Below are 18,953 nucleotides of genomic sequence, written 5' to 3' on the forward strand. Positions count from 1 at the left end.
CTTGGGTCTCCTTCGCCGGTTCACCTTCAACTTAGGCTGACGGCACTGCACGTATGCAAATTCCCCCAGAACAGCTGATCAGTAGCTTTGCTCTGCTGCCCTCTGCTGGATGCTTGCTTTCACTCAAACTCCTTGGGTCTCCTTCGCCGGTTCACCTTCAACTTAGGCTGACGGCACTGCACGTATGCAAATTCCCCCAGAACAGCTGATCAGTAGCTTTGCTCTGCTGCCCTCTGCTGGATGCTTGCTTTCACTCAAACTCCTTGGGTCTCCTTCGCCGTTTCACCTTCAACTTAGGCTGACGGCACTGCACGTATGCAAATTCCCCCAGAACAGCTGATCAGTAGCTTTGCTCTGCTGCCCTCTGCTGGATGCTTGCTTTCACTCAAACTCCTTGGGTCTCCTTCGCCGGTTCACCTTCAACTTAGGCTGACGGCACTGCACGTATGCAAATTCCCCCAGAACAGCTGATCAGTAGCTTTGCTCTGCTGCCCTCTGCTGGATGCTTGCTTTCACTCAAACTCCTTGGGTCTCCTTCACCGGTTCACCTTCAACTTAGGCTGACGGCACTGCACGTATGCAAATTCCCCCAGAACAGCTGATCAGTAGCTTTGCTCTGCTGCCCTCTGCTGGATGCTTGCTTTCACTCAAACTCCTTGGGTCTCCTTCGCCGGTTCACCTTCAACTTAGGCTGACGGCACTGCACGCATGCAAATTCCCCCAGAACAGCTGATCAGTAGCTTTGCTCTGCTGCCCTCTGCTGGATGCTTGCTTTCACTCAAACTCCTTGGGTCTCCTTCGCCGTTTCACCTTCAACTTAGGCTGACCGCACTGCACGTATGCAAATCCCCCCAGAACAGCTGATCAGTAGCTTTGCTCTGATACATCTCTCCATACTTCTTCTCTACTGAGTAGTACTACATTCCATATGCTTCACTCGATGTCTGTGTCTATGTATTTACATTGTGTATCTATCATATGTCCTATGTTTTTTCATGTACGGAATGATCTGTCTGGACTGTACACAGAACAATACTTTTCACTGTACCTTGACACAAAAGCCGAGAGCAGGGGAGTCGCCGCAGGCGGTGATTGTGTGGTTGTACAAGTTGGTGGACAAGGAGAAGATCATGAGGTAGGCCAGGACGAAGCGAGTTTATGAATGGGAGGGTTAACGAGTTTGGATTTACCAGGACATTGGCGCCGAGCTGCTGAAGAGGCATGCGGGATTCAACAAGGCCAAGGCGGTGTTATACAAATAAAAGATTCCTTTTGGGGAGGTGTACCCGGCCAGACTTTGGGTAACATTTGACCACCGTGATTGCTGTTTTGAGACGCCGGAGGAGGCAAATGACTTTATAAGGGACCATAAGTTGGGGGGAAAACAGAGGGGCGGTGTGGGACGAAGGGGTTAAGTCTAATTGTCCGAGTATCCCAATAACCTGGTTCCAGAGCTGGCCGGCAAATGCTGTCGGATGTTCCCCTCTCTTTTGTTGGCAGTTGTTTAGGCCGTTTAGTGAGTCTATTGTACCCTACATTTCCGGTAGGGTTACCCCAGCAATGTTTTGGGGGTGCAGGCAAGGCGGAACAGATTGTGCAGCTTAAACATAACTAAATAAGCTTGACATCTTCTGCCTTGTCTAGGCCGTTTAAAATACCGTACTGAGCAATATTGTCAGAGTGTTTGGGTCCCTGGAGGATTCGAACACCCCAGCCGCTTTAGCGATGTCCTTAAGTTGGGTCATTGTGAAGGGTGTCACGTAGGTCATATTGGGGTTCTGTCCGTCCTATCTGCGGATGGCCGGATTCATGGGGAGGCAGACGGGATCGAGTGGTGTGGTCAGTTCTGGTGTTTTGAATGGGGGTGGAGGTTCCCAGTCTCTAGCGGGGCTGGCTGTCGCAAAGGCAAAGGCATACTCCTCCAACTCTCCCTAATCCACCTTTGGATCACTGACCCCAGACTGCAGTACGTGCACATTTCTCCCCTTTTGATAGTTAATTGATATTTTAATTTTTCTATCTCGCACAGGCATTTGGTTTGGTCCATTGCGCGGGCAGTATTTTCTTTTCCTGACTTGTAAAGGATTTTCACTGCCACTTGCAGATCGCTGCATTCACACTTCACTTCCTCCAATTGTTGCAACATGGTTTGTTTCTCACTGACAGCCCGCTGCGCTTTCTGGTATGCATTATCACATTGAGCATGGAATTGGCCCTTGAGGATCAGGTTAACCTGGTTTATTTCCTTTCCTATGCCTACGTCCACTTGGATTTGCACTGTAACGCCCACCAGGTCTTGTTTTAACTGCATCATCTGAGTGTCTTTGTTGTTTCATTTGGTTAAACTGTCCCTCATTGTCCTCCTTTAATTGGGTTTCTGGGCTTCTACGTCCTGTTTAATTCTATCTATCTCCCTCTCACTTCCACGGAGCTGTTTCAGGCAACTTGGGATCGCAATCACGTTACTTAGCTTGGAGGCCCTCTAACCCACCTCTGTATGGACGTGGCGTCAACAATTTTCTCCTTTGGATCCCTGATCCGATGTCGGGGTGTCACCCCATTGAAAACACTTGGGCCATTTGCTGTTCAAATATCTATGGAAGACTTCCTCCCACTCGTCACGACTGGCCATGACTATTTCAAAATTTAGGGTTCACCGTGGGGTATTGGAAACTGATCAGGTAGGGGTCCGGTTTACGCTAAATTCCCTCCCAGAGTAGTCCCAATTCTCTTGGTAGCCTAGTGCTAAATATAGTTTGTAAGCCTCGCATTCCAGATACCTAGTTTATGGCCCAATTTTACTGGTAGAAATCTGTTTTAGTCCTTCATTCACTTAAGACTGTCCGTCATATGGGGCATTTTCCCTCTTAATTCAGGCTCCGATGGAGTGTTGGAGAATACTGGGTTGAAGGGTTCGATTTGGAGCAATGCATCACTTCTTATCAAAGGACAGTATCGGGTGCCAAATGTTGTACCTGTAAAACCTCGGGTACTTTCGACCAGTTCACTGACTCAAACCTTTACCTAGGTGTCTTCAATAATGGAGAAAAACCACAAACACGAGTTCAAATTCAAAAATATTTATTTAACACAATTAACCCATAAATTACCCACAATGTATACTCGAGATACCTAAGATCAGTGTATACTACTCGCAAAGATGGCTTGGTAGACCTTCCTTCCTTTCCCTCCTTTCCCTCCCTCCTTCCTTCCTTTCCCTCCCTCCTTCCTTCCTTTCCCTCCTTCCTTACTTTCCCCCCTTCCTTCCTTCCTCCCCCCACTTCCTTCCTTCCTTTCTCCTCCCCACACCTGCCTTCCTTCCAGGTCTGGTCTAGGTCACCTCCCATGCCAAGTCTTAACTCCTGATGTGCCTTGGGGCCTGTTTCTATCACCCTCCCTTCATGCCCTTTTGCCTTCTCCCCTGGCTTGTTGCCAAAGATGCATTTGGAGAGGGTCTAAGTATCCAATCTGGACTCTAATTCAGTCAAAGGCAGCAGTACATGCAGGCAGTATTTAAAATGACGCCAGTACCTACATTTTTGTCACCTGCGCACAATCATAGAATCATAGACTTTACAGTGCAGGAGGCCATTCTACCAGTTCTTAGAAAGAGCACTCACTTAAGCCCACACTTCCACCCTATCCCAGTAACCCCACCTAACCTTTTTTTGGATACTAAGGACAATTTAACATGGCTAATCCACCTAACCTGCACATCTGTGGACTGTGAGAAGAACCCTGAGCACCCGGAGGAAACTCATCCAGACACGGGGAGAATGTGCAGACTCTGCACAGACAGTGACCAAAGCTGGGAATCGAACCTGGGATCCTGGAGCTGTGAAGTAACAGTGCTAACCACTGTGCTACTGTGCCACCCCAATCAAGATCTTAAAGACCGCAGAAATGTGAAGTGATGCATTTTGGCAGACGCAATAGACAATGGCACAGAAATAAAGAACATTCTGGAAGACTATGAGCTGGAGGTGCAGGATGTATTAGAGCCATAGAACTGGATTTTATGCACCCTTGTCAGTCCGTTTGAAGGTAGGGGCATGTTAAATTCAGCAAACCACCTGCCCACTGCCTGCCCTTACCAACTGCAATTATACGAAGAAAGATGGTGGCCCACCCTCCAGTGAGCCAATTGAAGTCCATACCCATAGGTGAAAAATTAATGCCACTTAAGGGCCTCTTCCCACACCTTGCAGCATTTAACCAACAGAGAGAGGAGGTCCAAGCCAAGCAGATTTCTCTGCACACATTGATCATATGGAATGGATGGGACTGTAGGAGGGGAGAGTGGTGTCCCTTTTTAACTAGCCTCCTGGTCTCATTGGAAAGCCCCCCCAAGCTGTAGCCCCCAAGAGTGCCCTCCTCCCATGGCCTCTGAAACATCAGTCAACATCTGCCCTGCCAACCACCGAACACACCTCCTCATTGCCTAAGTGCACGACTAACAGTTGCCACCACTCCTGGTAAAGCTGCTGATACATAAAGAGCTGCCATCCTCTGATTGACCAGCAGCTCTCTCAGAGAAGACTTCCTGTCCATATTTGTATTGTTGTTGTGCGATTCAAACGATGGTCCCCAGAGCATTACCCTGAGTCTCTGAGTTACTAGTCAAGTGATAATATCACTACACCACTGCCTCCCACTTGCTGTCCATAAGTGGCCGAAATTCTGCCTCCAGAGTATTCACAGCTAATTGGCCATTAAATGACCTGGCATCAGTTCTTCCTCAGGGGACATCCGTTCTTCCCCTGGAGGGCCAAGACCATGGTGACTCGATGGACTGAATGGCCTCCTGTGCTGTACATTACTCTATAGTCTGCATTTTATGCTCCCCTAATGAGGCATTTGAAGCCGAGAACTCTTAATAAGTCTGAATGGTGGTTTTTCCATCAATTACTTGCCCATCCCTGCCCCTACAGTTATATACAGGGGATGGCGTCATGTGGACCATTTACCATTGGGCTAATTGTGGGCAATAAATTCTATTTAAGGGCCTCATCCCTCCACCATCCCTGCCGGGATTTAATCAGGAGCTGGATAGACCTGCATCAAGTGCCCAGCCTAGTGGGTGTTCCTGCATAGGTTGGTGATGTCTGAGAATAGGTATACCTCTCCACCCTCAATTCCCTTCCCTCCTCATGTCCTTTCAACCCATAGCTCCCTGCCCCTCTTGCCAGGGCCTGTCAGTTTGGCACCCACAGAGGTGGGGGGAGGCATGAAATTCCCTGGGTGGCCTTCCCACTGCCATCATGCCTTCCCCCAACTTCACCGCAATTTTGTTGGAGGCGGGCAAGGCCCAAGGCTGTCCACGTGTCCTCACCCCTATTATTACCGACTTCCCGGACTCAATCGTGAGGTGAGCTCCTCCCTTAAGAGCCCCTTTCCGCATTGGGTGGCACCAATGTGGGTACCGACCCACAAGGACCCCCCATCAAGAACCCTAACCACACGTCCCTGACCTCACCTACTCCCCAAAACATACTTTATCCTGGATTCTGGGCCTTAAAATGCGGAGAATGCTTGTAGTCCTAATCCTGGCTACTACTGCTGCTGGGAATACAGAGCTACTGGCCAATCTGATTGGCTCGCATCTCTCTGAGGCAGGAATTCCTCCTAAATGACAGGAAGAAATCCTGTCTCCAGCCAACTAATGTTCCTCAAAACCTCACATCTTAAAATTTCCTGTCCATCTCCAAATCCTGATCCAACGCCATAGGTCTCTGTCCCAAAATGCTGGAGAATTGTCAGCATCTGATTGGATGGCAGCTCTCTGAGGAAGGACATCTTGATCCAGAAGACATCTCTGACTTTGTCTATATAAATGTTTCTGGAATATACCTCTCCATTCACCTGAGGAAGGAGCTGCGCTCCGAAAGCTTGTGTTTGAAACAAACCTGTTGGACTTTAACCTGGTGTTGTAAGACTTCTTACTGTTGATCCAGAAGGGCAGAGGCCCAAACTCAAATCCAGGAAAGGCAAATTGACCGTTAAATGTCCACAGAGAATATGGTGTTTCCCTCAGCAAGTTCTCCCCAAACCTTTGAGGCAAGTGAGGAGAAAATTCAGCCCTTTGTTTATTCAGCCCTATGATTCTTATTTCCAGGGAGATGATTTATACCGCATTACCACTAGAGGTCACTGTATTAACAATTTGTTAAAATATTCGTAACAAGTATAACATTGCATTAATGGCATTTTCAAACTGCAGGCCTCCAAGTTTTCAATCAGGATGTATGGAAATCTTTCAACCCATGCTATTGATTCTAATCAATTTCATTTATAGAATGAAAATCAGTGCATTTGGTCTTCACACTAACACTAATTGTACATGTAATGTATCTCTACTAAACTCAATTAAAAATATATATTTTTTTGAACTGTGCTATTAACATTCTGGAGTAAATTATTATATGATTCTATGGAAAAAACACATTTATTTTTCTTCCTGGCCCATGTTTATAAATAGATTAACTGGCCATGTATCTAATTTTCTTTGTGGGACCTTGCTCTGCCACCAAATTGCTACCGTGTTTACCTAAATAATAACAATGACTACATTAAAATAAGTAATCCTTTGGCTACTAAAGGATTTGGGACATCCTCATGATGTGAAAGGTTTTTTTTGCTGGCCAAAGAGAAACGGTGTTCCCACCGTACATGACATCCTTATGTGTTCTATTAAAAGTATGGTTTAAAATGTACTTTTGTAATTAAATGCATTGTTAAGTTTCTAACAAAGTGTTAACACTATATTGGTCAAACTTACAATATGTGGCGCAATGGGAAGGGTTGTTTATATATGCTAAAAGTAAAAAAATTAAAGTGACAATATTTTCCATACTAAATCTTCCTGATCACATACATTCATCTACTGCTGACCACTCGGGTGCTGAAATCCTACTCTTAGAAAAACTAATAGATAAGAAATGAAGAGAAAGACAAACATTTCAAGAAGCATATGAAGAATAAAAAAAGAACATTTAAAATTTTTTTAAAACAATGTAAATATCATTTTAGGCTCAATCAAATATAAAGTTATTAACATTAACATAAATGGAACAATGTCTCAAGGAGTTCAGAGAATTTGATAATGCAATACGCTATGACAGTAAAGTGGATAATTAATCTGGAAATATGTTATTGCCATGAAACATATTGAAGTATTATTTCCTACAATTTAATCTTAGGGATTTCCTTTTGGCAGAAATAGCATTGATGAGAGGCGTGATCGAAAGCAGGTTCTGTTAGATGAACCACATAGTTTGACAGTGATGTATAATTTCTGAGAATGGAAAGGCCATGCAAGAGACTGCTTTTGTTCAAAGCACTTCCTTTTTCTTGTTGAAGAATGTTACTCTCCCCCAGATATTTTCTCTATGTCAACCTTTTGCTGGCATGTCAATCCTCAAATAGGTCTCCTTTCCTTTACTGTTTCCCTAACATTACTAAGGTGAAAACAGTTCCTAATTCAATTTACATTACAGAGCACTCCAAAGCCTATCGGTCCTTGGAAACCTAGGATTGTACAAAAACACTCCTCAATTTATGTAACCAAAATGGTCTAGCTGAAAGAAAGCCCTGCTGGAGTGTCTCCAAGCCGTTGATAAAATTGATACCTTCTGGTTAAGCTTACATTTTCTATAATTGTGCTCACTAAAGTTAAAGAGTACAAATACATAATTGTTTTAACAAATCACAGAAGTTGCACTGTTTAATTTAGCTGTGATATAGTTTATTTATATTTGTTAATTGACATCCTCCGAGTAAAAATCCAAGGTAATTAAACAAAAGGTATAACATATCACTTGGATATCGTAGAAAGAAAATAAAATGGTGTTTTTGAACTGGCATGACTTCAGTACTAGTGTTTGAAGTTAAAGGAAAATAAACTACTTATATTTGCTTCTTGACAATAGTTTAGTTTCTAAAATATTGGCTGAAAATAACACCCCATGCCTTATTAGGAGCTTAGGTATTACGGATGAAGTGAACGCTGATAGCAATGACAGCTTGAAAGGAAATAACAACATATTTAAAAAGCGGAATCAAAAGTGAGTAATATCTATTTTAAAAATGTTACATTGTGTTTTACAGTGAATAAAATATAGAATCTAAGGACAGGATAATTGAGAGTTTCAATACTCTAGACTAGGCTATCATAAACAAAATTATAGGACACATTTTACAGTATGTTTCTTAAATGAAATAAAGATGAGTCACACTTACAGAGAATGGCAGTGTGAATTTTATACGGGACAAACAAAGTCCAAACGACTACAATCATCGTAGCATTCAAATGCTATAACATGTACGGTTATTGAACTGTTTCCTTATGGACCGTTATGTTTCAGTTTATTTACAAATAATGTAACATTTGAAGTAAAATATAAATTTTTCTGGACCCCATATTTTTCAGCTAAACATATGGGAAGCAATTTTTCATGGCTGTTCAAATTCCATTATGGCTGCTAAATCTTGCAAGAGAGCCAATCTGTCAGGATAGGCAACATAACCTCCTCCACAATAGTCCTCAACACCGGGGCCCTGCAAGGATGTGTGCTCAGTCCTCTACTGTACTCCCTATTCACACATGACTGTGTGGCAAGATATAACTCCAACTCAATCTATAAATTTGCGGATTATACAACTGTGGTGGGTAGTATCTCAAACAACGACAAATCAGATTACAGAAGGAAGATAAATCACTTGGTTGCATGGTGTACCGAAAATAACCTCTCTAAATGTAGGAAAGACCAAGGAACTGATGATCGACTTCAGGAAGCATAGCACGACACACACCCTTGTCTGCATCATTGGCTCTGAAGTGGAGATGGTCGATAGCTTTAGTTTCCTGGGGGTCACAGTTACCAAAAGTATGGCCTGGTCCACTCACGTTGATGCAACAGTCAAGAAAGCCCAACAACGTCTCTACTTCCTACGGGAGCTAAAGAAATTCAGCATGTTTGCATCGACTCTCACAAACTTCTACCGATGTGCCATAGAGAGCATCCTATCCGGCTGCATCACAGCTTGGTATGGCAACTGCTCTACCCAAGATCGCAAGAAACTGAAGAGTGTGGTGAACTCAGCCCAACGCATCGCACAAGCTTGCCACCCGCACTGATTCTGTTTATACCTCCCACTGCCTTAAGAAGGCAGACAGCATTATCAGAGACCCCTCCCACCCAGGATAAGGGCCTTCTTCCAGACCCTTCCATCAGACAGAAGATCCAGAAGTCTGAAGACCCGCACATCCAGACATAGGAGCAGCTTCTCCCCCACAGCTACTAGACTCCTCAACGACTCCCCCTCGGACTGATCTGTTCCCTGTAAGAACACTATTCACGACGCCCTATGCTGCTCTTGTCCAATTGTTTGCTGTCTTTGGCCCCTTGTTCCGCACTGTAACCAATCACTGTTTAACGATGTACCATTTGTCAATGTACTGTAGATTATTCTTTTTTTTGTCTACTATGTATGTACTGTGTACCTTCCCTTGGCTGCAGAAAAATACTTTTCACTGTACTTTGGTACATATGACAATAAATCAAATCAATCAATCTATAATAGGATTTGTGCCAATGGGATCTTCCCCACCCCACCCCAATGGTGACATGATCAGGTTCTCGTCCTTTCTGGCCGTGAACCTGAATTCCATTAAATGGCTTTACGCTGTACTTTCCAGTCCCGTGTGATGTTCCCTCCCTGGCAGCATGACATCACACCCGCACAATTCACTACTGATTTTCAAAATCGAAAACCAGTTGTGATGATCACGCCGTGGATGCGGAGGTGCCTGGGGGCACCAGGGATGAGAGCTGAGGCTAGACTGGGGGACAGTGCCAGTATTATTGAGAGGGGCAAACCTCTTTCCACTAATGAAAGACGGCTTCCCCTTATGTCTGATGGGGGTGGAAAACCCCCTTGCCAGAGAACGAGGGTGTGTGTGCTGGTCTCCCCGAAGCTTATGAGGACAGGGGGGTTCCTCCAAAGCCGGCCGGGGGAGTTTAGTGTTCTCACTCACCATGCCACCCTTTAAAGATGGAGCCCTGATCTCTAGCCAGGTTTGCTGGTTCTGTGGCATCGCATCTCCGGCATGATGGCGCTGAACATACCCACCCACCAATTTGTTTTCTGGCCAAGTGTCAGAAGATCTGGACAGAAAATCTGTCTGTGTTTCTGGGGAGGAGGGTAGGAACACGCCCATTTTCAGTTGGAACTGGACACTTTGATTTTGTTCGGATAATTCAGCCCACAGAAGTTCCCCAAACACCATTTGTGTTCATTCAGCAATACAGATTGCCTGCAGCAACATAGAATTCACCCTTGGGTATTGGAATTTGCATTTTGTTTTGCATTTTGTACAGATTTTATATTTCATTCTACATAGTGTTTGTAAATTGTCTGCATTTCAACCACAACACTTAAGTTCCCAATAACGCATGGAGTGCTATTTTCAACTGACATTTTTAAAACTAAATTATAATTATACATCAATGAAAGTAAAAGTTTTATCTTTACCTTCATACACGTGTCATGCCAATTCCAAAGCACAATAAATACATATTTGGATACATTTCATTTTGGATGTGAGGCTTTGCAGTTATTAAAAGTAAAAACAACAATAATACATAGTAGAAGTGACAGAAGATTACCACAGTGAATGTTAAATTAACAGAAGACGGGTGGGTGACTAAGTTGATCCAAAGTAAAAGAACAGAGGAAAGACAAGTTACTCCACAGAGACTCAAAGACAGGAACAGAAGATAGATGATCAAAGGTGACCAGACTAATGCCAGCAATTGCTAACCAAAAAAAAACAAAGCAAAGGAAAGCTACCCTTAAAAAATTGTTCTAATTTAAACTTTATCACGATTCTGAATATAAATTGTAATGATACTCGAGGCAAAGTAGCAATTGATGTTCATCATCGGTTAGGAAAAATTAGATGCTATTATAATGTCCTGATGTTAAGACCTCACTATATTTTTATATATGTATATCAACATGGTTAATTCATAAAAATTTGAAAATGGGACAAACGCTTTACAATGATCAAAGCCATTCACTGCCTATGACTTAAACACTAGGAACTTTCTAGCATTCGGAACAGCTACAATCCCGCTGTCCCTGATAAGTTGTTCAGAACCGTGTGCTTCAAAGGCCAACGTCCAAAGGAATTGTACAAAGGCCGCTTACATTTCTAAGGCTAGACCCAGCCAATAAAGGCTACCTGTCTGAGAGGACAAAGGACTTGAAATTATCTTTGAAACTATCAATGGTTGAAACATCAGCTATGAAAAGGTTCTCAACAAAAGAAGATACATCCTTTGTCTAAACCAAATTGTAGAAGTAGGAGAATACACATGACCTCCCCACCCGCTAGCTGGGAAACCCAGTTATCCTGCCTCGTGGAGCTGCAAACATCTTCCATCAGCCAGCAACAGCAGAACCAGGGCTCTGTTCAGGTTGAAATTGCTATTTGCTGCTCCACCATTAACACTGTTTCTAATAGAACTTCTATACTAATGCCCACAAGACTAAATCATCTCTATGAGCCTATCCAATCATCAAAGTCATGTTACTGGAAAAGTGGATTATCCAGCATCTGTCTTCAACCTGCTGGCTCTGTGAAAGAATATTCCATTGGACTTTGATTCTGGAGCAGTGAAAGGATCATTCCTATTCTTGAGGCAATCATGATGCATGTCTAACCTAAAACCTTCTGCACTTCCAGGGCCGGTATCCTCTATTCCCATCCTATTCAAATTGTCACGATGTATCTTAAACACCACTATCATATCTGCTACCACCACTTCCCCAGCAGCATGTTCCAGGCATTAATTACCCTCTGTGTAAAAACTTGCCTCCCACATCGCCTCTAAACATCCGCCCTCATAGCTTAAACATATGTCATAGAATTTACAGTGTAGAAGGAGGCCATTTGGCCCATCGAAACTGCACCAGCCCCTGGAAAGAGCATCCCACTAAAGCCCACATCTCCACCCTATCCCCGTAACCCCACCCAACGTTTTTGGACTCTAAGGGCAATTTAGCATGGCCAATCCACCTAACCTGCACATCTTTGGACTGTGCGAGGAAACCGGAGCTCCCGGAGGAAACCCACAGACACAGGGAGAACGTGCAGACTGCGCACAATGACCCAAGCCGGGAATCGACCCGGGGATCCGGGAGCTGTGAAGCAACTGTGCTAACCACTGTGCTACAGCGCTCCCCTAGTCATTGACCTTTCCACCCTGGGAAAAAGCGTGTGATTACCCACTCTGTCCATGCCACTCATAATTTTGAAAATGAAGGCCTCCTTCGCGCTAAATAGAGGAGGACACATTTGGTTGGAAGTTCTAATGAATGCAGGTGACAAGTAGACCTGCAGCAAGACCAGGGCTCAGCTCCCGGAAATGGAAACTTGCAGTCAGTCCTGGGCCGCTTCACATTGATTGAATTCGCCCACCCGTGCCCCGCCCACTGCCTGACGTCACGGGATCTGGTGACTCTCGCGCGACACCCGCTGCTGTTGCTCTGTTTAAAGTTGACTGGAGAGGTAGAGCGGGGAGGGAGAGCACGAGGCGCCCGCGAGAGCGGGGTGGGAGAGCACGAGGAGCCCGCCAGCGGGCAGGCAGAGCACGAGGGGCCGGAGCGCGCGGCCATGGCGATGCCGGACAACGCCGGCTCAATCATGAGCAGCGAGGAGGCACCTTTCCCTGAGATTGTCGAGCTGAATGTCGGCGGGCAGGTATACATCACCCGCTACTCCACCCTGCTCAGTGTGCCCGACTCCCTCCTATCTCAGATGTTCGGGCGGAAAAGCGGCTTGGGGCTGGCGAGGGACGGGAAGGGACGTTTCTTCATCGACCGTGACGGCTTTCTGTTCCGTTACATTCTGGATTACATGCGGGACCAGCAGCTGGTGCTGCCCGACCACTTCCCCGAGAGGAGCCGGCTGCAGAGGGAGGCCGAGTACTTCGTACTTCCCGAACTGGTCAAAACGCTGAGTCCCAAACTCAGCAAACAGAACTCCATCAACGACGACGCCTGCCCCAGTGACACCGAGGATGGCTCGCCGAGCACGGATGCGATCCGCAGCATCGTCTCGGCCACGGCTGCTGCCAGCGGCAGCGAGAAGAGGGCGGGTTTCATCACCATCGGTTACCGGGGCTCCTACACACTGGGCAGGGACAGCCAGACAGACGCCAAATTCCGAAGAGTAGCCAGGATCATGGTGTGCGGGAAGACGGCTCTGGCCAAGGAGGTATTTGGGGAGACCCTGAACGAGAGCAGAGATCCGGACCGGCCTCCCGAGCGCTACACGTCCCGTTACTACCTGAAGTTTACTTTCCTGGAGCAGGCGTTTGACAGGTTGGCGGAGGCTGGCTTCCACATGGTGTCCTGTAACTCTACGGGGACCTGCGCCTTCGCTCACGATCAGACCGATGACAAGATATGGACCAGCTATACCGAATATATTTTCTACCGTGAGTGACCTGTGCATCACCAACCTCTCTGCCTGCTCTTCCCCAAATGATTAGATCTAAACCCGATCCACCATCCCTAGAACTGCCCCTCAGTGCTCCTTCATGTGCCATTGCTGCCTCACCTAATTTGCCACGCTTTCCAATTCAGTTGGATGGATGAACTTTTAAAATTATTATCTGTTGCCTTTTTATTTAAAAACACAATGCCGTTTATTAAGTTGATATGTCAATTTTGAAATGAGCACAAGTTTTATAGTCTAGGCACGTGTTTGGTGCACAATGGGTTTGGCACATCTCCCGGTGCCTTCAGCAGCTTGGTAGATTTTGAGGCAAAATATTTTAATATACTGGTCAGTTACAAAGAAACTGAGGTGAAAGTGAACAGTAGTGTATAAGAAACTGATTTTTATACAGGGAACAGCAAACTGCGTATGTGCTCCTTTCCAAGATATTCAAAGGGCAGGTAAATCCGAGAGTGGGCAATATTCCAATTGTCATGGATGCAAAACTGAACTTTAAAGAGATTTGTCATTTTCTGACAATATGGTGGACTGAGCTCGAAGTGGTTTGTATCTTATCATAAATGTTTGCCAAATAACGCGTAGCCTTTAAAAAGATAAACAAATTCAAATTTCATAGTGAAATAACTGTTGTAAAATTTTGGATAATTCTGAATCATCAGTTTCTGCCAGGACATTTGTGCAGATCTGTCCAAATAAACATTGATGTTTCTTATTATATGCCTATGTGATATTGTTTAAAAATAAAGCTATTTTGTGACTAGATCAAATGCCAAAGTCTTCACAGTTCAATTTGTATATTTACTTAAATATCAATTATCATTTTTATACACCGATTTAGAATCTATTAGAAATTAAAATTTTAGTGCAATCAAATAAGATATTTACAAAGTTTAAGATGGTTTAATGACACAATCATTTTAAATCTGAAGATTTATCCCATCTGATGATTTATCCCTCATAAAGAACTGAGTTTAGAGATGGTTCGTAAGTGTGAAGGTTTGTTTCAAATATAACTTAAAAATTCAACATTTATTTAATACCCTGCAGTGGTTGCTTTTCTTGAAAGTAATCAAAGATCAACTGCTCTTAATGGACTCTAAAGTGCCTCACAGCTGCAAGTGCAATGGCTGGGTATTCATGGCTGTTCAGCAGGATTTTTAAACTCAAAAGTAATATGAAAGTAGCATAGACATGAGACCAAATTTAAACTGATTTAGAACTGAGACTATTTAAAATTTCCTTACTGATCAAGCACCAATGATAATTAAATTTTAATAAACCATTGTTAGTTTGACATGGATTCAGTCTGTGCTTCATGTGTTAATGAAATAAATCTTTTGAAGAGAGCCTTATTGTCAGTCTTTTCACATGACACATTGTAAAGAATTATGATTAACTTTATCTTTCCTGTTGTAAAAATGTTTTAATAGTATATGCTAGTTAAACTGTTGATAACCAACTTGCAAATGTTACTGGCAATGTATTGAAGTTTCAGTGCTGTTAGAGAAATCCTCATTAACCCAAGTTGTTTCCATTGATGTGTCATTTCAACTGTTGGTAATTTATCTTGCTTACAAGCTGAGGCTCAGTATTGTGCAAGCAGCAGTTCTCATTTCTGTGTGCAGAAGGGCTGCATTGAATATTTGAATAATCAGTAGACTTAATATATTTCTGTTTTCTATGATGTTCAAATCAACCCGCTCCCATCTTGTATCATTGCCCAGAACTCTGGTATAAAATAGAAATTAAATTCAGTCACCTGCTGATATATGGTTCTAATTGCATACACCAGATCATGGGAGAGGTTTGGGAATATTAATTTGAGGGGTCTTCTCAGACACTTCACCTCGCTGGTATTTTCGTGAGATATTTGTCCTTATCTGATTGTCTTGTAAAATAGAGCAATTAACCATCCCATTTTTTTTTAAACAGGTTGCAAAAATGTGAGAAAAGGAAAAGCAAAATACATGAGATGTTAACTGTTGCACATTCAAAATTGGCTTTGTTCCTGATAATTCCCCGTTGAATTAGTTTGAAAAAATGTTTCAGAAGTGACTGCTAATATGCTTCTGGCTCTGGCATTTGTAGCCAGTGCTCTAGATTTTTATAGGCAACACACATGCCCTTTATGTAACATCACTAAAACCCATTTTGTCACTATTCCAAGCCTATTGTATAGGAGTAATCAGATGTAACATCTTTTTATCGTCAAGTTCCAAACTGTTTGCTTAAAGTTTGAAGCGGAAGCTTGATAAATGCAGCACAATTTCTGTGGTGACCATATGTGAACTACCATGAAATTTTAGCTAACAATTTATTTGAAAGATGGCAGTCCTGTTCCAGTCCTTTCTTTTCAGTGCATTCTGGGTAGGGTGACATCCAAGGGGTTAGTTACTTTTTAAAATCATTTTGCACTTTCAACCATCGTGTTTTTTAAATGAGTTCAACATATTCAAGCAATTAATTAGTACCATGCATTTTCCTTCACATTGTCAATACATGTTAATCCATGAAAATATTTACATCTTTCAGAAATATATTTCAAATATTAGTTTCAAATTCTGTTAACGATTTAATGCAATTTAACATTTACAGCCACCAATTGATCATTTTTGTGCAGGCATCAAAATCATCAGACTGGATCCTGTGATCTAATAGGCTTTAGGTGTATTTTTAATCAGATTTCCCCATGTCAGCTAACTCAAAAATACTGCCTTTTATACCACATGTAATTTTTAGAACTAGCAAATTGATTTTTAAAAAAATGTCACTGATGCAACATTGCCAGACCTGCAGTATGCCCACAGTTACTCATTTTCCAGGGTCAGTTCATTTGCATAATTTGCAATGCAGTGTAAACTTGCCATAGTGTATGTGCATTTGTCAGTGGGAGGGACTTAGAATTTGGGTACAATCCTCATGCTGAGGCATAAACTTGCTGTTACCCCTTAATTGCTCCTCTAATATTTTACAATTGTAAAAATAACTGGTCACAGATACAATTCCCAATGTTCAAACATAAACTGATGAGCGCAAAATATTATGAAATTAATATTTCTGCAGTTAAATGATCTTGGACATTGATTTTTAGAAATGAATAGAGAAAATCTCTATTTACTGGTTCCACCAGTGGCCATGATGAAATATTTACTTGCTTTCATTTTCTACATTGTTTACTTTGTATGCCAAAGTTTTGAGGAAAGTCGCATACAAAATTATAATTTTCTATGTTGGTCACTTTAGTCAAAGTTCAGTGGAGGGAGTGGATAGATTACAATCTGTCAGCCTCTCTGATACAAGTTGAGGTCAATAACAACTTGTATTTATATTGCACATTTAATGTATTAAAAATATCCCAAGGTGCTCCACAGAAGTGTCATCCCGCAGACCGAAATAGAGAGACCTATTGAGTGATGTTAATAAGCTTTGTCAAGTAGGTTTGTTTTAAGAAGGTCTTAAAGAAGGTGAGAGAGAGGCAGAGAAGGGAAGTCTCCAGGACATGGGGATTAGAGAATTGAAGGCATAGTCGCCATTTGTGGCCTTTAAGGAATGTAGGATGTTTTTGGAAAAGATTACTTGGGTGTTCAGGGAAAAGACATGAAGGGTTTGAAACTAGGATGAAATTTGAAACATTGAGGGACCAAGAGTCATCAAGTGCAGGGCTGATGTGTTAGTCAAACCTGGTGAAGAATAGGGTATGGGAAGCAGTGTTTTAGATGCACCTAAGTTTATGAAAGATGCGGGAAGATCATTGAAACCCAATTTTGGACCAGGCGTGTGACTGAGGAGAACATGTATACAGGGTGCATATGACAGCCTTCATGATGGAGAGGATATTCAGTCTGAAACTCAGCTTGAAGGCAAATAGGATGTTGATGTTGGGCAAAGTTCCCATTGACATATTCTCATCGAGCTCACTTGCATGTCATTTCCAGGAGGGACATCTAGCTTATGAAGGCATTAGCACTGTTGCTTCACAGCGCCAGGGACCTGGGTTCGATTCCCGGCTTGGGTCATTGTGCGCAGTCTGCACATTCTCCCCATGTCTGCGTGGGTTTCCTCCCACAAGTCCTGAAATACCTGCTTATTAGGTAAATTAGACATTCTGAATTCTCCCTCAGTGCACCCAAACAGGCGCCAGACTGCGGCGACATGGCGATTTTCACTGAAATTGCATTGCAATGTGGTAATGTAAGACTACTTGTGACACTAATAAAGATTATTATTGTGTGTTTATGCTTGAGCCAAATGTGTATGACTCGTATATAAAATACAGGGGAAACTGTGAAGGAGATAGGTGACTTTCTTGCCATCTATAGTTGATGTCTACAGTTTTTCCCAGTGCTTTAATAAAATCTTACATGGTACTGGTTTAATGTAGGTGGGTAGAATGAAAGGAAAAGCAGAAATTTCCACTTAAGAGGAATTGAAGAAGTGTTGTCGTTAAATGAAAATATTACCAATGGTGCTGGCTGCCATTATCTCTGGCCTTGTGATTGCTGAGTGCTGAGGCCGCACATACAAGGCAAGTAGTACAATTTACAGAATGCTCGACTATATGGAACTCCCTCAGCCATCAAAGACATCCGCAAGAATTTTTACATTTATTTATAAATTTAGAGTACCCAATTTTTTTTCCAGTTAAGGGGAAATTTAGCGTGGCCAATTCACCCACCTTGCACATCTTTTTGGGTTGTGGTGTTGAGACCCACGCAAACTTCATAGCCAGGAGAATCCTGGCTAAGTGTTGACGCCGGTGTAAACACGAGTATTTCACGCTGGCGTCAACAGGCCTCTTGGCCCACCGATTCTGTAGCGCACGGGGCAGCACGGCTCCAGAGTGCTCCGCGCTGCTCCAGCTACCATACGCGGCCCTGCACTGCTCACCGGGCGGCTTCCGCGCCACGCAACATGGAGCCACACGGCAGGTCGGCGCGGAAGAAGGTAGGTCCCCCAGATCGCATGCGCCTGCTGATCAGTGGCGCCCGATCACGGTCTTGGCCGTCCTGGAGGCCCCAACCCCCGGAGACTGATTCCCTCCACCAGCACAGTCGCCGCGATGCCGAGCTCCTGCCGCGTGGAACTATACGTGAACCACGCCGGCGGGAACTCGGCCGGTCAACCTGGGAGAATCGCTGCAGGGGCTTCTTTCAACGGGCCCCGATCGGCATCGTGTCGACCGTGGACGCGTGGCTACCACGGATTCTCCAGTAGGCGGAGAATCGTGTCCCGGCGTCGGACCCGATCGTGCGTCTAAGGCCCCATTCTCCGCGCCGAGCGCCATTTCGGCATGGAGGCTTGGAAATCCCGGCCCATATGTTCATAAGATATAGGAGCAGAATTAGGCCATTCAGCTGAGTCTACGCCATTCTCTCATAGCTGTTATTTTCCTCATCTGCTACCTACAATGTTGCAGAGCAAGAGC

The 18,953-nt window shown here is 43.8% G+C and overlaps 1 protein-coding gene across 2 annotated transcripts in view; it reads left to right on the forward strand.

The window, feature by feature from the left end:
- Positions 1-12,542: 12,542 nt before the first annotated feature.
- LOC119951722 (BTB/POZ domain-containing protein KCTD16-like) overlaps positions 12,543-18,953 on the forward strand; it is a 48,606-nt gene continuing 42,195 nt past the window's right edge. The window contains exon 1 of one of the 2 annotated variants that reach the window (XM_038775016.1): positions 12,543-13,505. In XM_038775016.1, the coding sequence (XP_038630944.1) occupies positions 12,680-13,505 (826 nt within the window). In that variant the 5' untranslated portion in view covers positions 12,543-12,679. The remainder of the gene's footprint in view (positions 13,506-18,953) is intronic. The other variant, XM_038775015.1, reaches the window with a different exon arrangement.

Source organism: Scyliorhinus canicula, chromosome 17 (genome assembly GCF_902713615.1).
Source record: "Scyliorhinus canicula chromosome 17, sScyCan1.1, whole genome shotgun sequence".
NCBI classification, from domain to species: Eukaryota; Metazoa; Chordata; class Chondrichthyes; order Carcharhiniformes; family Scyliorhinidae; genus Scyliorhinus; species Scyliorhinus canicula.